Source organism: Falco biarmicus, chromosome 15 (genome assembly GCF_023638135.1).
Source record: "Falco biarmicus isolate bFalBia1 chromosome 15, bFalBia1.pri, whole genome shotgun sequence".
In the NCBI taxonomy this organism is placed as follows: domain Eukaryota; kingdom Metazoa; phylum Chordata; class Aves; order Falconiformes; family Falconidae; genus Falco; species Falco biarmicus.
In genome coordinates, this window is record NC_079302.1 from 22,215,402 (window position 1) to 22,232,072 (window position 16,671).

Genomic DNA, 16,671 nt, shown 5'->3' on the forward strand with positions numbered 1-16,671 from the left:
CTGCTGGGATGGGTGGAGGTGTTGGGGGGGGCACTGCCTGCACCCCCTCTCCTGGAGGGGCTGGGGGATGCTCTTCTGCATCCCAGGGGTCCCCCATCACCTTGATCATGATGATGTCTCACCCTCCCTGCAAAGCACTCACCCCGCCCCCCCCCCCCGAGCCATGGGCACCCCAAAGGGGTGGTGGGACCATCCCACCCGTCCCCCATAATTGGAGTGACCCCAGGGTACCAGCACATCCATACGACTGCAGGCGAGGCTATTAATTACAGTACAACCTTTATTAATACTGGAATCTTCACAGTGCATTCGTTACTTGTAGCAGTGACTATGGAAATTGAGGTGGGGGCAGGTGGGAAAGAGGGGGAATTACCACCAAAAAAAAAAAAAATTAAAAGAAAAGAGGGTATGAAAGAAAGAGAAAGAAACCTGGCAGAGGGATGGGGAGGGGGGAAGCAGCGGCAGAGGCGGGAACACGGAGGGGAAATAAATTAAAAAAAAGAAAAAAAAAAAGGACCAAGTTAACAACAGCACCAGAAAAGTTACTTCAGTCGAAAGACAGGTCGGGTTTTTTTTCTTGTCCAAGGATTTTTTGTTTTCTGTACAAAATAAGAGACCCCCCCCCCTCCCCCAAACCCAAACATTTGTCACTTGGCATCAGCGGTTCTGGGCAGGAGAAGGGGGGGGAACTAAATCGTTATTCCTAAGGGGGAGGGAAAGGGGGGGCTGCAATGCGACAGACAGCGGGGCAGTGGGGGGGCTATGTACAGCAGGGGGGGCCAGGGGGGTTGTGCTTTCCTCCAGCCGCCGGCAGAAATCAGCTGCTTTGCTTCAGGGGGGCCTGGGTGAAACCCCCTGTCCCCCAGACCCTGCCCCAGCAGGATCCTGCACAGGGTCTGCGGGTGCTGAGGGAGAGGGAGGGGGGCTTGGGGGGGCTCCCCAGTGATCCTTGGGGGGCGAAGAGGAGGTTCCGTATCCTCACCCACTGTGCCCCAGTGTCCCCCCAAGTTGGAGGGGGCTGCAGTGCCTGTCCCCCCACCGTCCCCCCGCCCGATCACACATGTGCCCCCCTCTCTGCTCTGCAGCCCCCTCCCCTCTTCTTCTGACCCCCGCCATGGGGCTGAGCTGTGCTGGCCCCCAGCAGGCAGCTGGGGGGGCCGGGGACAGGGACCCCTGCTCCTGGTGCTGCTCCTGCCGTGGCCCCGCTGGCACCGGCCCCTCCTGCTGGGGCTGGGGGGGGCACCTGCTGGCGCCCGGGGATGGGGCGGGGGGGGGGGGGACGCAGAGGAAAGAGGAAACAGGGAGAGGAAAAGAGAGAGGGAAAAAGGAAAAGTGAAAGAAAGGAAAGGACAAAAAAGAACGAGAGAAAAGGAGCGAGGGAAAAAAAGGGACAAGAGACAAAAAGGAATGAGTAAAAAAGAGAAAAAAGAAAGGGGGAGAAAAAAGAGGAGAGAAAGAGAAAGGAGAAAGAGAAAGGAGAAAGAGAAAGGAGAAAGAGAAAGGAGAAAGAGAAAGGAGAAAGAGAAAGGAGAAAGAGAAAGGAGAAAGAGAAAGGAGAAAGAGAAAGGAGAAAGAGAAAGGAGAAAGAGAAAGGAGAAAGAGAAAGGAGAAAGAGAAAGGAGAAAGAGAAAGGAGAAAGAAGAGGAAGAAGAGCAAAAGAAAAAGAAAAAGAGAAAAAGAGAAAAAGAGAAAAAAAGGAGAGGAAAAGGAAAGGAAAGAAGAAAAGAAGAAAAAGAAGAAGAAAAGAGGAAAAGGAAAAGAAAAAGGAGAAGAAATGAAGAGAAGAAAAAGGAAAAAGGGAAAAGAAAAAACAAGAAAAGAGGAGAGAAAGAGCCAAAGGGAGAACCAGTGAAGGCAAGATGTAAGGCAAGGCAAGGGCTGGAGGGGAGGAGACAGAGGAGCAGAAAGCGGGGGGCAGTGAGGGAGGGGCAGGGGGTGCCGGCGGGGGGGGTCCTGGGGAGGTGCAGCGGGTGCCTCCGGCGGGTCCATCGGCCACGGTAGGCGCATCCCCGCTGGCCGGGGCATCATCACGATATCCGCGGGGCCGACCTGTCGTTGGTGACGGTCCTGCGCAGGCGCACCCCGCGCCGGATGGCCACCAGCATGTCTTCGGCCGGGGGGTCCATGGAGGCCGCCGGGGGGGGCGCGGGGGTCTCCTCGCCGGGCCCAGGCCCCGCGAGGGCGGTGGGGAAGGGGAACTGGCCCTCCCCCAGGGCGTGGGCGCTGGCCACCAGCTCACCGATCTTCTCCACCAGGCTGTGCCGGTTGGCGGCCAGCTGTTGGTCCTCCTCTTCCTCAGCGGAGAGGTGCTGGCCGGCCCCGGGGTAGACGGAGATCTCCATGGCACCGCCGCCCCAGGCCGTGTTGGGAAGGCTCAGCCGCTTGGGCGAAGCTTTGGCAAAATCCAGAGGGTTCGGTGAGGCGTCATCGGCGTAGAAGACGCACTCTTCGCTGCCCACCCGTGTGGGGCCGGTGTAGCTGGGGGAGTCGGGCACCGTGGGGGTCTTCACGGGGACGATGGGGGGTCGGATGGGGATGGGGCCGGCGTTGGAGAGGGTACGGCGGACCGAGGGTTTGGTGGAGGGTGTGCGGCGGATGGTGGCCACCCCCGGAGTGGTGCCGGCTGGTAGGTTGGTGCCGGTGGGCAGCCCGGCAGTGGAGGCAGGACGCTTGGTCTGGATCATCCGCCGGTAGTTCTGGGCAATGTTGCTGTTGCGCGGGATGGTGGAGGACTTGTCAAAGTCGCTCTGGGGGTCACACTCCACATCGCCATTCACCGAGTAGCAGTCGTAGTCAGAGCCTGGGGAAGGGGCAGCACGGTCAGCGTGGCTGGGGGGCGGCCCAGTTGGCACTGGCAAACCCAACCACCACCTCCCCAGTGCAATCGCAGCCCCAACCACCACTGTCGCAGTGCAACCACAACCAAATTCATCCACCGTGACTGCAACACAATCACTACTGGCCCCCACCACTGCCGGCACCACGTGCTCACCATCAAACCCAACCATCACCATCGCAAGGTAACCACAATCACCCCCACCATCACCACTGCGGGACAGCCACAACCATCCCAACCGTCACACTGGGATCACAACCAAACCCAACCGTCACCATCACAACACGATCACATCCAGCCCCTGTCATTGCCATCACAACATGGTCACAACCAGACTCATCCACGACCATCACAACCGGCCTCCACCATCACCACCACATGGTCATAGCCAAACCCAACCACCATTGTCACAACCGCCCTGATCACTGCCATCCCAACATGGTCACGGCCAACCTCCACCACCATCGTGTGCTCGCAAACAGCTCAGCCATCACCACGCCAACATGATCACAGCAAAACATGACTGTCCCCGTCGTTCCTTGATCTCCAGCCGCCACCTCTGTTGCCATCACCCATCATCTGCCACCACCCCCACCTGTCCTCAGTCACTGCACACAAACATCACCACAAACCATCACCACCCACACACCACTGTGGTGCTGCCTGTCACTGCACTGCCCCGCACCACTGTAGCCATCAGGACCCAACCAACACCCAACAAACACCGAAAGAGCCAGGAGAACCCACAGTTACTGCGTGGCACAACACTTGTGCCACACACGGAACGACCAACACACCTGAAATCTTCACCCTACCAGCCCGTACGTGATGGGACCACAGCCAGAGGCTACGACACCCAGCGCACAGCCATGCCCCAGGACCACCAAAGCCTCTACCGTCCCCTTCCCAGCTCTGGGTGCCATTCTGGGTGGCCCTGGGTGTCCCTTGCCACCACAGGGCGGGTACCTTGGGAAGGGATGGTGTCTTCGGAGCAGGAGGGGGTGGTGGTCTGTGTGCTGTAGCCACTGGAGTACTGCAGCGAGTCCCGGCTGCTCTTCTGGTGCTCCAGGCTCAGCCCCCGTGTCAAGACCATGGCCAGGTCACTGGCAGCGGGGGACACCTCCTCCCCATGCTGTGGGGGCAAGGGGACACCGTCAGCACCCTGGTTTTTCTCTTGGGAGCCCCACAAAAGCCCACCACCTCTGCACAATCCCTGTCGGAACCAGTACCTTGGCGGCAATTGTAGCCGGTGACATCCGGGGCCTGGGAGCATCCTCGCTGCCGATGCTCGGGTACCCGCTGGCAGGCGAGCCCATCTCAGCTTCCCGCAGGTGCTCCACGCGGTCCTTGCGCCGCTGCAGGGTGGGGACCACCGGCTGGTCGTAGGGGCTGGCCTTGGACCAGTCCTGCAACATGCAAGCCACTGGGTGATGCTGGTGGCACCGGCACCAGGAGCCAAAAGAGGGGCAAGGGTAGGAGGGACGTGCCAATGTCCCCCGAGCCACGGGTGCTGCCGCCCGGGATGCTCTGCCCGCTGGCAGGGCAGGATGGGGGGATCTGGGGGCTGAACCCCACAAGATGTGGGAGAAGCCACGTGTGAGACGCAACCCCAGTGGGATGGGGGACAGCACCGGGGAGGGGAGGAGAAGAGGAGGGAGCTGCTGACGAAGGCTTCACCTTTCCACCACCTGCCCGTGCTCCAGCAGCGGAGCAAGAACTAACCGAGGTGGGGGAGCTGCACTCGCTAACCGACTGGCAGGTTTCGGAGGCCTCCGAGGATGCCGAGCTGGAGGACTTCTGCCGTGCCGTGCCGCGAGGCCAAGCCGTGAGCCAGAGGGGGAGAGAAGAAGCAGTTAGCACAGCCAGAGCCACGGCCCCGGGTTAGAGCAGCACCCACGGCTTCCCCAGCCAACACAGCATCCCCCGGCAGCAGACGCAGGAAGGCGAGCAGGATCTGACCCAGCACGGGGGCTGCAGAGCCGGGGAAGCACTGGCTGGGTGAAGCTGGGATGCTCAGCTGGGATGCTCAGCATCCTCAGCACTGGGGGGGATGCAGGGCAAAGGGGAAGCTTTGCTCAATGCTTCCCCATGGGGGACTGGCACAAACTGGGTATTATGGGGCTGGGGTAATTGGGAAGCACCCTGTTCCCCTGGCATGATGGGGGGGATACCCGTACCCCATCCCTGGGGAGTCACAGATGGGGTTTCTCTGCAGTGTGGCCCGTGCTGCTCCCAGGCAGGACAGACATCCCCAATATTCCCAATATTTATCTCTTGTAATGCCTACGCAGCTGGAAACATGCCTCAGGGTGGGTCACATCACCTCCACACAAGACCCTTGTGTTGCACCCAGCAGCACCCACCCATTCTACAGAAGGGGAAACTGAGGCATGGGGGTGGGTGGCATCGACCCCCCCCTCCCCATACCTGGCTGGTGATGTCCGAGGGCATGGGGGAGGGCGGTTTGGAGTAAGCAGCATCCTGGGAGATGAAGCCGGAGTCGTGGGAGGATACGCTAGAGAGGCGGGTGGCGGCGGCGGGGGGCTGCGCCAGGCTGCGGTAGCGATAGGTGGAACTGGGTGAGCAGGTCTGAGCCCCGCCGGGCCATGCCATGCCACCCTTGGCACTGCTAACGCTGCTGGGGGGGCGCCGGGGGGCACGGGGACACGCCGGTGGGGAGGACAAAGGAAGGAAAAGAGAGTTTAAGACGGAGGCTCGGGGGTGGCGGGGTCTCCAGGCAGCAAGCCCAGCAACATGCCCCACACCCCAACCTGGGGAAACTGAGGCATGTGGTCCTCCCAGGGTGTCCCTTTCCATTCTGGGGCCCCCCAGTGGCAGGGGACAGGCTGGGGAACGTGGCAAAGGTGACACGTTTGCCCCCAGAACCTCCTGGCACGCTCACATTGTCCCCAAAACGGAGGGGATGGGGTGTGCCAGGCACCAGTCCCACCCAATAGGTCCACCAGCCCCAACCCTGCACCCCTCCCCAGTGCACGCGGTTTCTCCCTCATTACTGGGGACCAGTTGGCCATATGGACACAGATATCGTGAGCATCCCCAAGGGCCGTAAGCATCATTATCCTCCGTGGTTAACGAAGGGGCTGGATTTCCCGGAGGCGCCTAGGGGGGAGCCCCCCCCCGCCCCATACCTGCACATGCTGGACTTGCGGGAGCTGGAGCTGCTGGGCGAGGATGGGGGGGTCTGGTAGGACCAGCTGTAGTCAGAGCCCTTCAGGTCCTTGATCACCTGCAGGAAAGATGGCGTTTAAGCCCCCCCTAAGATGCTCCCCCCTTCCTGTGCCCGCCTGCCCCCCCCCCTCCCCCACTGACCTGCTCGCTGGCGGGGGGCAGCTTGTGGGGCTCGGCGGTGAGCACCACCAGGTCCTCGATGATGCCCTGCAGGTGGGTGATCTCTCCCAGCATGGTGAGCTCCCCGTTCTGCGGCCAGATGAGGGGGAGCATCAGCACCCATAGGGCAGCAGCAACCCCCCCAACCCCTGCCCGGCCCCGGCGCTCACCACCACGGGCTGCAGGAAGGTGATGAAGGTGCAGAAGCGGCCCCGCTCCTCGATGAGGGCTTTGCGGACCGCCTGCTTCTCCGTCTCCTCCAGCAGCAGGTACATGTCATTGACATCCTGCAGCGCATTGTCCAGCTGGGGTTGCAGGTCCCCCTTCCCTGCAAGATGGGGTACCGTAAACGCCAGGCTCCCCCAACACCCCCCCAGTCTGCTGGGGGGGCCCATGGCCACCCCTCTGGCTGGGAGACATCGCCCCATCCTCACCACCCAGTGTGTGCCACGGGTCCATCCCCCCCCCGTGCCCGTATCCCAGGAGGGTCCCGGAGCACCCTCACCCCACAGCAGCCTTGGGGAGGGGGGTGTCCTCTGCCACCCTGTCCCTATCCCTGGCGCTTGGGTCCAGGGGACCTGCCGGAGTGCCCCCGTAGCAGGCCTGGCATCGCCACAGGACGTGGGGTGCAAGCTTAGCTAAGCTAAAAGCAGGGTGGGGGCACAGGGATGGACAGACGGACAGACAGACGGACTGAGGTGGCCCGGCCCCGGGGAGGGGAGCAGATGAGGAAGCAGAGGGGGCCGGGGGGGGCCAGCAGTTCACTTACCAAGTAGCTCTACAGGAAGGATGTGGAGGGGAGGGAAGAGAGAAGGAGACAGAGAAAACGTGTGAAAAGAGGCCGAGGGCCGGGGCACACGCCCCCGCCTCCCCGCCACCCCCGGGCCGTGCCGGCACCCCCTTTCTGCAGGGGGGGCAGCGGGACCCCCTAGTGCCCACCCCCCCGGCTGGCAGCCAGGGTGCCGCATCCGGGATGCCTGCCCTGGCTGGAGGTGCTACGGAGGGGCTGGCGGGGGTATCCCCCCAGGAAACTCCCCCTCACCTTTGCGAGCCTTTTTCTGGAGCTTGAGGGTGTCGGAGGATTTCTTCTTGATCTCGTGGCGGGCTCGCTTGTACTCTGGGGGCACAGAAGTGCTGTCAGAGGGGACCCCCCCACCACTGAGCAGCGCAGCCCCCCAGCACAGATCCAGCCCAGCGTGCCCCTACCTTTTGCGTGGTCCTTATCCAGCTGGTTGGCAGTTTTCTTCCAGTCCTCAATCCTGTCCTGCAAAGGGTTTATCAGGCTCTCCATGAGGGCGCTGGAGCAGGGAGAGAGAAGCAGAGAGCGTGGGACAGCGCCAGAGCTGCGGGGGGGTGGGGGAGCTGTGCTCCCCACCCCGGCCCAGCTGACATCCAGCACCTCCTGGAGCTGAGCCCGGCCAACTCGTGTCACCGATGCCCCAGGGCCACTTACTTGGTGAACTGCCGGAGCTTGGCCTCGATGCTGCGGTGCCGCATGCACATGCGGGTCAGCGCAGAGCCGATGTCCCTCGTGGCACCTGGGGGGGGGGGGGGGGGAGCGAAACACCACTGATGAGGGGCAGGGGACACTCCCACACCAGTCCCAATCCAGTTTGTATACTGGGAACAGGGTGGCTTGTAGCGGGAGTGACCAGTGTTGGCCTTTGGGGACACTTTGGGTTGGGTTGGGGGTGACTTGCTTTTCCCTCCAATAAATCCACTAAATAAATAAATCAGCATCCGCCATCTAATAAATAAAGCACTGAACATCCCCTCCTGCGGCTTGGAAATGAGAAACCTGCTCCCGTTTTTTCCCAGTTTGTCTCAAATTCGGCGCAGGGAGGGGCGGTGAGGGAAGGGAGGGGGTGCTGTACCGAGCAGCCAGGCGGGGACCGAGCAGCCAGCCGGGAGAAACGGGGACCGGCTCCCGTGCCCAGCTCAGTGCCAGGCAGCGTGTGTCCCTCACCTCCAGGACGACCCCAGCCCAGGAGGGGCTCCGAGCTCCGGGGGGGCACTTCCCAGCAGCAGAAAGCTGGAGCGGCCCTGCTGGGTGAAACCGCTGTTCACTCTGAAGCCTAAGGACGGCCACACGGTGGCAGTGCTGCTGGCGAACCCCGGGAGCGCAGCAGCCCCAAATCCCGGGGTGCAAGCGGGGAGTGCTGTTCTGCCTTTCTCTCCCCTAGAAAGCCTCCAGGGACACCTCCCGCCCTTTGCAGGAGTTTTGGGCACCCCCCAGCGCTGTGGAAATGGGGGAGCCCACAGGCCTTCTCCTCTGGGGCGGGGGTATTCTCCTAATCCGGCTCCTAATGCTCTTATCCCAGCCTCTGCTGCTCCTAATCCGATTTCCCCACGCACTCACGCACTGCGTGCGAAGCCGCCAGCCAGCCCCCACCCAGCGCCCTGCCTCAGTTTCCCCACCCTGCTGCTCTGCCTCCCCACCCCCCCAGAAAACACCAGCCGGGATGTCCGGTGGTGTCCCCGAGATGCCGCTGCCCAGCACAGCACTGATGGCCCCTGCGATGACTCCTGTCACGCCAGTCCCCCGCTGCATCCCCGCTTTGGGTGCCCGGGCTGGAGGGGAGCCGGGGGAGCCCTAATCCCCCCGGTGCACTGGGCTAGTGGGTTTGGAGGCAAAGCTGATCCCGGCTCAAGCTGCTGCCGCCTCCTCCTCCTCCTCCTCCCTGCACAGCTCCAGATGGCCTGGATGCCGCCAGTCTGCAAACCAGCCCGGGACCATCTGCTTGGCAGAAGCCGAGCGGTGGGAAGCGGCTCCTCATTGCCAACGGGCACCCAGCGACGGTCCAGGGGTCCGGCCCCAGACCCCACAGCAACAGGGGTCCCACCTGCAGCCTCAGCTCTCCCCACCCCCCTGATGTGGCGGGGCTCATCCCTGAAGCAGTCAAGCGTGGGCTCCTGCATCTCCCATCCAATTCCCCTTCCCCGGAGCTCCCCAGGCAGCCGGGACCGCCTGGGCCCCTCCCAGATGGGTGCAGGGGACAAGGGGCACCGGGAGGGTGGCTCAGCCCCAGATCTGGGTGCATCCTGGGGGGCAGAGGTGGGTGCGGGGGACCTGCTACCCTGAATCTCCCTGCGAGCAAGCCAGCCCCATGAGAAGCTGTGACTAAGCACCCACGGGTGGCGAGGAGCAGCACCCACATGGGTGCCCACCCTCACCCACTCCCCAGCCCCAGCTGCCCCCGCATCGTTCCAATCCTGTTTCCCAGGGGAAGCTCCACAGGGGACAGGTTGGACATGTCTCCATGCGTGGTGGAGCTGCTGCTTGGAGCCCACTCCAGCTGCGTGGACAGGGGACACCCCACAGGGGACACTGGCCACCTGTCCCCTTCTCTGGCCCAGCCCGGGGCACCCACCCCTGGGTGGGGAGGACCCTACCTCGTGTGTTGGTGGCCATGTCGGCCACTTTCTGGAAGGCATCCAGGAAGGCAACTGCGGCCAGCACCGTGGTCCTGGGGTGAGAGAGCGAGGGGGGAGCTCAGCGGGTGCTGGGCACCCCAGGATGTGCCCACAGGGGGTGGCGGTGTCCCCTGTCACCCCCCTGCCACTCACCTGAGCTGGGAGTGCAGCTTGGTGGCCTTCGAGTTGAAATCCTCCCAGATGGGGTAGGAGCTCTGCAAGGAGGGAAGGGGACAGTGAGAACTGGAGCCCCTCGCCCGCCTGCACCCCCTCCTCGTGCAGGTCAAATCCCCCCTTCAGCGCTACAGAGGGACGGGGCAGCTGGGTGGCCTGCCTGGCTAGGTGTGGCTTCTCTGACGGCTAATAAAGGCTGAGCACAACCCTTTTTCCCTCCTGGGTTTTTCCCTTTCCAGTCCGACCACACAGCCTCGTAGACCATGGAGACCTCGGGATTTTGGGTGATCTCTTCCTCCAAGGGGTAAAGGCAGCTTACGGACTTGGAAATTTGAGGGGAGGAAAGGAGCTGGTGCACAGGCAAGCTCTGAGACCCTGGCCAGCAGCAGAGCAGAGCCCGCCCAGCACCTGCGGCATCCCCCAGTGCAGCGATGGCCAAACCCACCATCACGGAGAGCTCCAGCCCCACAGCGGGCAGCCCCAGTCCCTGGCTGGGGGCAGAAGGGGAGGTCTGGGGTCCCCCCAGCCCTGAATGGGGCAGTTGTGTGGGGACAGGGACAGGTCACAGGTGGTAGGGAGGCCATCCCAGTGCCATCCCGGTGAGGCCACCTGGGTGCCATCCTGATGCCATCCCCGTGAGGCCATCCCAGCAAGACCAGTCCCAGTGCCCTTGTGGTGAGGCCATCCCAATGCTGTCCCAACAATGCCATCTCAGTGCTGTCCCAGTGAGGCCAGTCCCAGCAAGACCAGTCCCAGCAGTATCTCGGAGATGCCAGTCCCAGTAAGACTGTGCTGGTGCCATCCCAGCAAGGCCAGTCCCAGTAACGCCAGCTCCACTGCCATCCCAGCAAGGCCAGTCCTGGTGCCATTCCAGCAAGGCTAATCCTGGTGCCACCATATGGTGGAAGCCATCCCAGTGTCACCATCCCCAGCGAGGCCAGTCAGCGTTGTCCTGGTGAGGTTAATCCTGGTGCCATCTTGGTGAGGCAATCCCAGTGCCAGCAGGGCACAGCTAGTCCCGGTGCCACCATCCCAGTGAGACCATCCTGATGACATCCCAGTGAGGCTGGTCCCAGTGCCACCATCCCAGTGAGGCCAGTCCTGGTGCCACCATCCTGACAAGACCATGCCGGTGCTGCCATCCTAGTGAGATCAGTCCTGGTGCCGTCATCCTAGTGACACCATCCTGGTGCCACCATCCGATGGCAGTGCCTGGGACTTGCAAACCCCCCTGGGGTGCCCACCAGGCTGGGACACAGGCACCAGAGCTGGATTTGCAGGATGTGGGTCATCACACATCCCTGTGAGCCTGGCCTGGTGGCACCTCTGGGGACAGGGTTTGCACTGAGGGAGTGTGGGACCAGCCCAGTGCTGGTGTTTGGGGACCGTGAAAGCCCCAATTTCCTCATGAGTTGGCAAAGAAGGAATCCGAGGATGCCACTTCATGTGCCACTTGTGGCAGTGCCCTGGCTCACGGCTGTGAGTCCCCAGGGACTGCCAGTGCTGGAAGGCAGGACCACTGTCCCAGGGCCACCTTCCCCTGGCCAGCCCAGGCAGGGCGAGCGGAGGCTCCCCCCTAAAGAGGGGGCAGGTCATGATGCCCCCATCCCCCTGCAATGCCAGGCAGCAGGGGGATGGGGATGAGGACAATGGGGACAAGGACATGCCAAGGTCACCCAGGGACGCTGAGTGTGATGGAAGGGAGGAATGAAGCCGGCTCAGGGACATCACCAGCTTGGGGACAGCCACGAGGCCTCACTGCCCGAGTCCTCTCCAGTGCAGGCTGAGAGGTGCTGATGACAAAGCCACCCACCACCAAAACCAGGTCCCTTTGCCCCCGAGCCCAGCACAGGGGTCCCGGCCGTGGGACCCTGAGCACACCGCTGCCATTCAATGCCATCCACTCTTTGGGCAGGGGGCTGTTATTCCTTGTCTCCCAGCGCCCACACCAGGACGCCCACGTGGCTGGGAGGTGGGGGACGATGCACCCTTAGGGGCCACCAGCGCCGTGCAGGATAGGAGCCAAGCCTAAGCTGCAGCGTAGTGGGGTTTTTTTTCTTCTTTTTCATTATTTTTCTTTTATCTTTCCCACCTACAAACGGCGTGAAAATGCATCCAGCCTGGTTTCCTCGGGCACGCTGGTGCGTGATGGTGAGGGGCTCCCGGCCCAACCACATCCCGGTGGGGCTGGGCACATCGCTGTGTGGCCACGCTGGCACCAGCCGGGGAGGTGATGGCTCCAGGCTGGCTCATCCCCTCCGCAGCCGCAGCAGGGGAACGGGGAAACTGAGGCACGGGCAGCCCCCACCTCCACCCTGGGGGTTTGGGACTTACTCCAGCTGCCAGGCGGGGGTGGCTGGGGTGAAGGCATCTGGGGGGGCCGATCACCCCGGCACCCTTCCCTGCCAGCCCTGGCCCCCACCACCCCGAGGCTGGTGCCTGGGGAGAGCCGGGATTTTCTCCCTCCAGGGCTTTTCTCCCAGCCCCGAGCCAGAGTCCGGCCCTGCAGAGCCACCACTGCCCCTCGAAGGGGTTAATCTCCTTCTCAGCAAGGCTTTTATTTTTTTTTTATCCCCCCCCCTCCTGCTTTGGCAATGACAGCATTGTCTGGACTGGGCTGCAGCAAGAAGAGAGGAAGAGGAGGAGGAGGAGGAGGAGGAGGAGGAGGAGGAGGAGGAGGAGGAGGAGGAGGAGGAGAAGAAGGAGAAGGAGGAGGAGGAAGAGAGCTTTTGCCTCCCAAAACCGACTGGGGCTAAATCCCAATGCTGGGGCTGGCAGCGGGAATTTCACCCCCCCAAGATGAAGAAAGCCGGCTGGTACCCTCCTCCCCGCTCAGCCCCCAGGCAAAAATCCCCCCTCCCCCCAGCATTTTCATTTTCATTTTTAAATGAAAATAAACAAAAAAAGAGGGTTTTGTTTAAAACACGGCCCCATCCTGCTCCCAGGGAGGGTGGAGGCGATGTCCTCTCCCCGGATGGGAGATGGGATGGAGGAGCCAGGGGACCTTTTTGTTCCATTGGTGCAAAACCCAGCGGGCCAGCAGAAAGCCCGGCCGGGAGCGGAGGGTGGCGGGGGCAACGCGGTGCCCGCAGCGGGCGGTGATGCTCAATGTGGGGCACTGGCACCCGCCGTGGGGCTGCGACACCTGGGGATGGATACAGGGCTGAAGGGGGGCTGCGATACCCGATGTAGGGCTGCGATACCTGACGCGGGGCTGCGATACCTGGTGACGGGTACCGGGCTGATGTGGGGCTGCGATCCCCAGCACGGGGTCCAATGCCCAGTGCAGGGCCTTGATGCCCAATATGAGGCTGATGCGGGGCTCCGGCACCCCGTGCCAGGCTCCGACACCCAGTGTGGGGCTCTGATACCTGATACAGGGTTGATGGGGGGCTGCGATACCTGGGGATGGATACAGGGCTGACGGGGGGCTGTGATACCCGACGTGGGGCTGCGATACCCAGGGACGGGCAAAGGGGCTGATGGTGGGCTGTGATACCCGACGTGGGGCTGCGATACCCGGTGATGGGTAATGGGGCTGATGGGGGGCTGCGATACCCGATGTGGGGCTGTGATACCTGACGATGGGTAACAAGGCTGATGGGGGGCTGCGACCCCCCGCACGGACCCCGATGCCCGGTATGGGGCTGGTGTGGGGCTGCAGCACCCGGTGCCAGACCCCGGCACCCGGCTCGGGGTCGCGATACCCCGCTCGGACAGCGGAGCCTCGGTGCCCACGGCGGGACTGGGGAGGGGGTGTCGGGGAGGGGGGGGGCGCTGTCAGGGCAGCGGAACGGGGCGGCGTGGAGGGGGGGGGGTCCTACCTTCATGTCGTTGATGATGGCTTGGAAGAGGCCGCCGAGGGCTCCGCACTCCTTCTCCGCCGTCTCCATCGCGGCGCTGCGGCAGCCCGGGCCGGGCGGCGCCGCCGGGGGAGGCCGCGGCGGCGGGCCAGGCTCAGCGGCGGGGGGCGGGCGGCGCCGGGGCGGCGGGGCGGCGGAGCGGCGGGGGGGCCGGGCGGGGCTCGGCGCGGGGCATCGCCCCCCTCCCTCCCCGGGGGCTGAGCGGGACCCGCCGCCCCCCTGGGCCGCCCCCCCCCTCGGGCGGCGGAGCGGAGCGCGGAGCGGAGCGGGATGCGGAGCGGGGGCGCGGGGAGCGGCGGCGGGGCGGAGCGGGGCGGACCCTGCGCGGCACATGCGCCGCCCGCCGCGGGGCCGCGGAGCGGGGGCTGGGGGGGAGCGGTGAGGCGGGGGGGGGGCGGGGGGATGCTCGGGGGAAGCCCTGGGGGGAGCAGCGGGTGCCCGGAGGGTGCGTTGGGATGCCGGGGCCGGGGAGTGCTCGGGTTGCTGCCGGGAGGGTCGGGGAGCAGCGCCAGGGATGCCCCGAGGGATGTTTGGGGACACGGGGTCCGGGGTGCAGCCCCGCTGGGGGGCTCTGCTCCCAGGGCAGCGGCGTATCCCCGAGGGATGCTCCTGGGGTGCTGGATGGGGAGAGGGAGAGCCCTGGGGTGTGCTTGGGGATGCTGGGGCAAGCATCGGGACCACCCAGGGATGCTGGGGGGCAGCCCCAGGTCCCTGGGGGGGTGCTGCCTCCAAGCCAGGGCTCTTCAGCCTCTCCCCAGGGGCTGTTTGAGCCCCGCTGCCTTCCTCACCTGGGGAGGTACAGGCCTAGGTGTGCTGCAGGCACCCACCTTGGGGCGGGCTGAAGTTTAACACCCTCCAGGGCGGTTAGAGGGCAGCTCTGAAATGTCTGGGGGCACTCGGTTACCGGAGAGCTGCAGGGATGCGCAGACGGACCCTTTCCCGTAGCCATCCCGAGGCCCCATCCCCAGCTCCTGGGATGTGGGGGCACCAGGCTGAGCCCCGACACACCTCGCTGCACCTCACAGTGAAGAGATGCTCAGTGGGGGCAAGGGGCTCAGCCTGAGCTGCCCATTCCCCCTCCCGCCCCAAAAGCAGCCCCTATCCCCCACCAGCGATGATGCCCTGGCAGCACTGCACTGCTCTGGCCAGCGCTGGTCAACAGCCACCCATAAGGAAACGATTACGGCTCAGCGCTGCGGCAGCCGGCTGGAATTTCTCCCCATAAACCCCATCCCTCGGCATGGAAAGAGGCTGCTCAGCGGCGGGAGCCTGGCAGGAGCGACGGGCAGAGCCCCGGTGCCGGCAGCAGCCCTGGCCCATGCCGGCAGCGACGCAGCAGTGGTTGGGGACAGGCAACACGGACCCCTCCGGCACCCCGAGCGGTTGGCCGCCTTGGGAAGCCACCGCTTGCCCATCCTGAAGGGTTGGCTGTTAAAATTAACCTGCCGTGACAGGGTTTGGAAAGCCCTTTCCCGGGAATGACAGGAATGTCTTTATCCCGGCCAAAGCAGCGCTGGTGCGGGGCTGTTCAGGGAACCCGCTGCCAGAGCCTGGCTCTGCTGTAAACAGGCCAGAAGCCATAAAAACTCCACGAATTCCTCCAACCCCCCTTTCCCTGGGATCAGGTGAGGGCCAGGGACGCAATGGCAACCCCCCGAGCCATGGCAGCCCGGCACGCGCCGGCGGTGACGGGCTCTCGGCGCCACGGGACAGGGCGAAGGCAGCGCTGGTGGCTGCTCGGGGCCAGGAAAATGCCTGTCACCGTGCTGCGGTTTTGTGACCGTGGCCTGGAAGAATTTCGGCGGTGGTTTTTTTTCCTGCCGGGAAGAGGATCAGGCGAGCCAACGTGGCAGGGCTGGGCCAGCCCAGGGCTTGGGGTTGAGCAAGATGCTCCATGCCATCCCCTGCCCTGGCTGGGTTTTTGGCTCCCCTTGGGACCAGATCCATGATGGGGAGCCCAGGTACCAGGAATGGGCTGCTCTGCATTACTCGTTTATTTTGTCATGGGGAGCTCAACGTAGGAACAAAGAGCTGAGCCTGGGGCTGCGTGCGATGGGGGTCTTTGCCACCCTCCGTGCCCCCCGGTGCTGGCTGTGCCACCGGGGGAGGGTGCGTGGGTGCAGGGAGGGGGCCAAGTGCTATGCACAGGAGCGCAAGTCCCCAGGTGAGATGCTGCTGGCAGCCTTCAGCATGGCCTCGGAGCCGGAGGGTGGAAGTCAGGGTGGCGAGAGGCGGCCAGCGGCCCCGCGTGCTTGTTTTCCAGGGCGGGAGGCCAGGGGTTGCTCCCGTCTTCCCTTCCCCTCCGGTCCTGCTGGCAGGAGGCTGGGCGCTCAGCTGACAGTCACGGGGAAGGCATTAGCAAAGCAAAGGGGAGTTTCCTCACCCTATTGCAAGAGAAGACGAGGTGCTTTCTCCTGGCCCTCTCCTCCTGCAACCCTTCCCCACATTCCTGCATCGATTGTGCGAGAAGCCAGGCACAGCCTGAGGTTCCCCCACCATCCACATGCACAACGGGGAGGAAAGCCAGCCCTGCACCGAGCGCTTGCCCATCTCCCTCTGCCATTAAACCCACCAGATCCTCCGGCGGCCAGCAACCGGTGTCCCTGTCCCCTGGTCCGTGTCCCCTGGTCCCTGCCCCAGCAACCGTGCACACCCGCGGCTGCTGCAGGGATGCTCAGAGGACCACCCGCCGGTCCAGCTGCTCTGCCCGCCCAGCTCGTTGGTGTCGCGCTTCCAGGTGCTTGTTTTGGACCTTCTCAAAGTGTTGCAGCAGTTCCGTGTAGTCGATGTTGGAGGCTGACGCCCTCTTGAAGCTGGTGCTTGGTTTGGTGCTGTCCCTGCAGGGGGGGAGCAGACAGTGAGGGCAGGAGGGGGCAGGAGAAGCCCGTACCCCGAGCATCCATCGCAAGCAGCACCAAGGGCTTGTCCTGAAGAAGCTGAGCCCAGGACATCCTAGTGATGCTGGCGCCCCATGAAACACCCCCAAAGACCCGTTTCCCTCCCCCAGAGGCATGAGATGGAGCCCAAGGGGTCCTG

The 16,671-nt window shown here is 63.8% G+C and overlaps 2 protein-coding genes across 8 annotated transcripts in view; both read right to left on the reverse strand.

Moving 5' to 3' along the window:
- Nucleotides 1-260: 260 nt before the first annotated feature.
- MTSS2 (MTSS I-BAR domain containing 2) lies at nt 261-13,956 on the reverse strand. 7 transcript variants are annotated; one of them, XM_056361073.1, is made up of 14 exons: nt 13,597-13,956; nt 9,752-9,813; nt 9,578-9,651; nt 7,638-7,722; nt 7,391-7,482; nt 7,227-7,301; nt 6,355-6,512; nt 6,167-6,274; nt 5,986-6,083; nt 5,264-5,390; nt 4,514-4,633; nt 4,066-4,242; nt 3,803-3,968; nt 261-2,800 (listed from the first exon to the last, which is right to left on the reverse strand). In XM_056361073.1, exons 1-14 carry the CDS (start codon nt 13,663-13,665, stop codon nt 2,028-2,030), a joined length of 2,184 nt encoding a protein of 727 aa, XP_056217048.1. In that variant the 5' UTR covers nt 13,666-13,956; the 3' UTR covers nt 261-2,027. The 7 variants fall into 7 exon arrangements, with proteins under 7 accessions (XP_056217048.1, XP_056217044.1, XP_056217043.1 ...); XM_056361069.1 differs by having other exon boundaries at nt 5,264-5,471; XM_056361068.1 differs by having other exon boundaries at nt 5,264-5,474.
- Nucleotides 13,957-15,611: 1,655 nt separating this feature from the next.
- Nucleotides 15,612-16,671, reverse strand: part of VAC14 (VAC14 component of PIKFYVE complex) — a 64,511-nt gene continuing 63,451 nt past the window's right edge. The window contains exon 19 of the mRNA XM_056360799.1: nt 15,612-16,472. Coding sequence (XP_056216774.1) covers nt 16,310-16,472 — 163 coding nt within the window. The 3' untranslated portion in view covers nt 15,612-16,309. The remainder of the gene's footprint in view (nt 16,473-16,671) is intronic.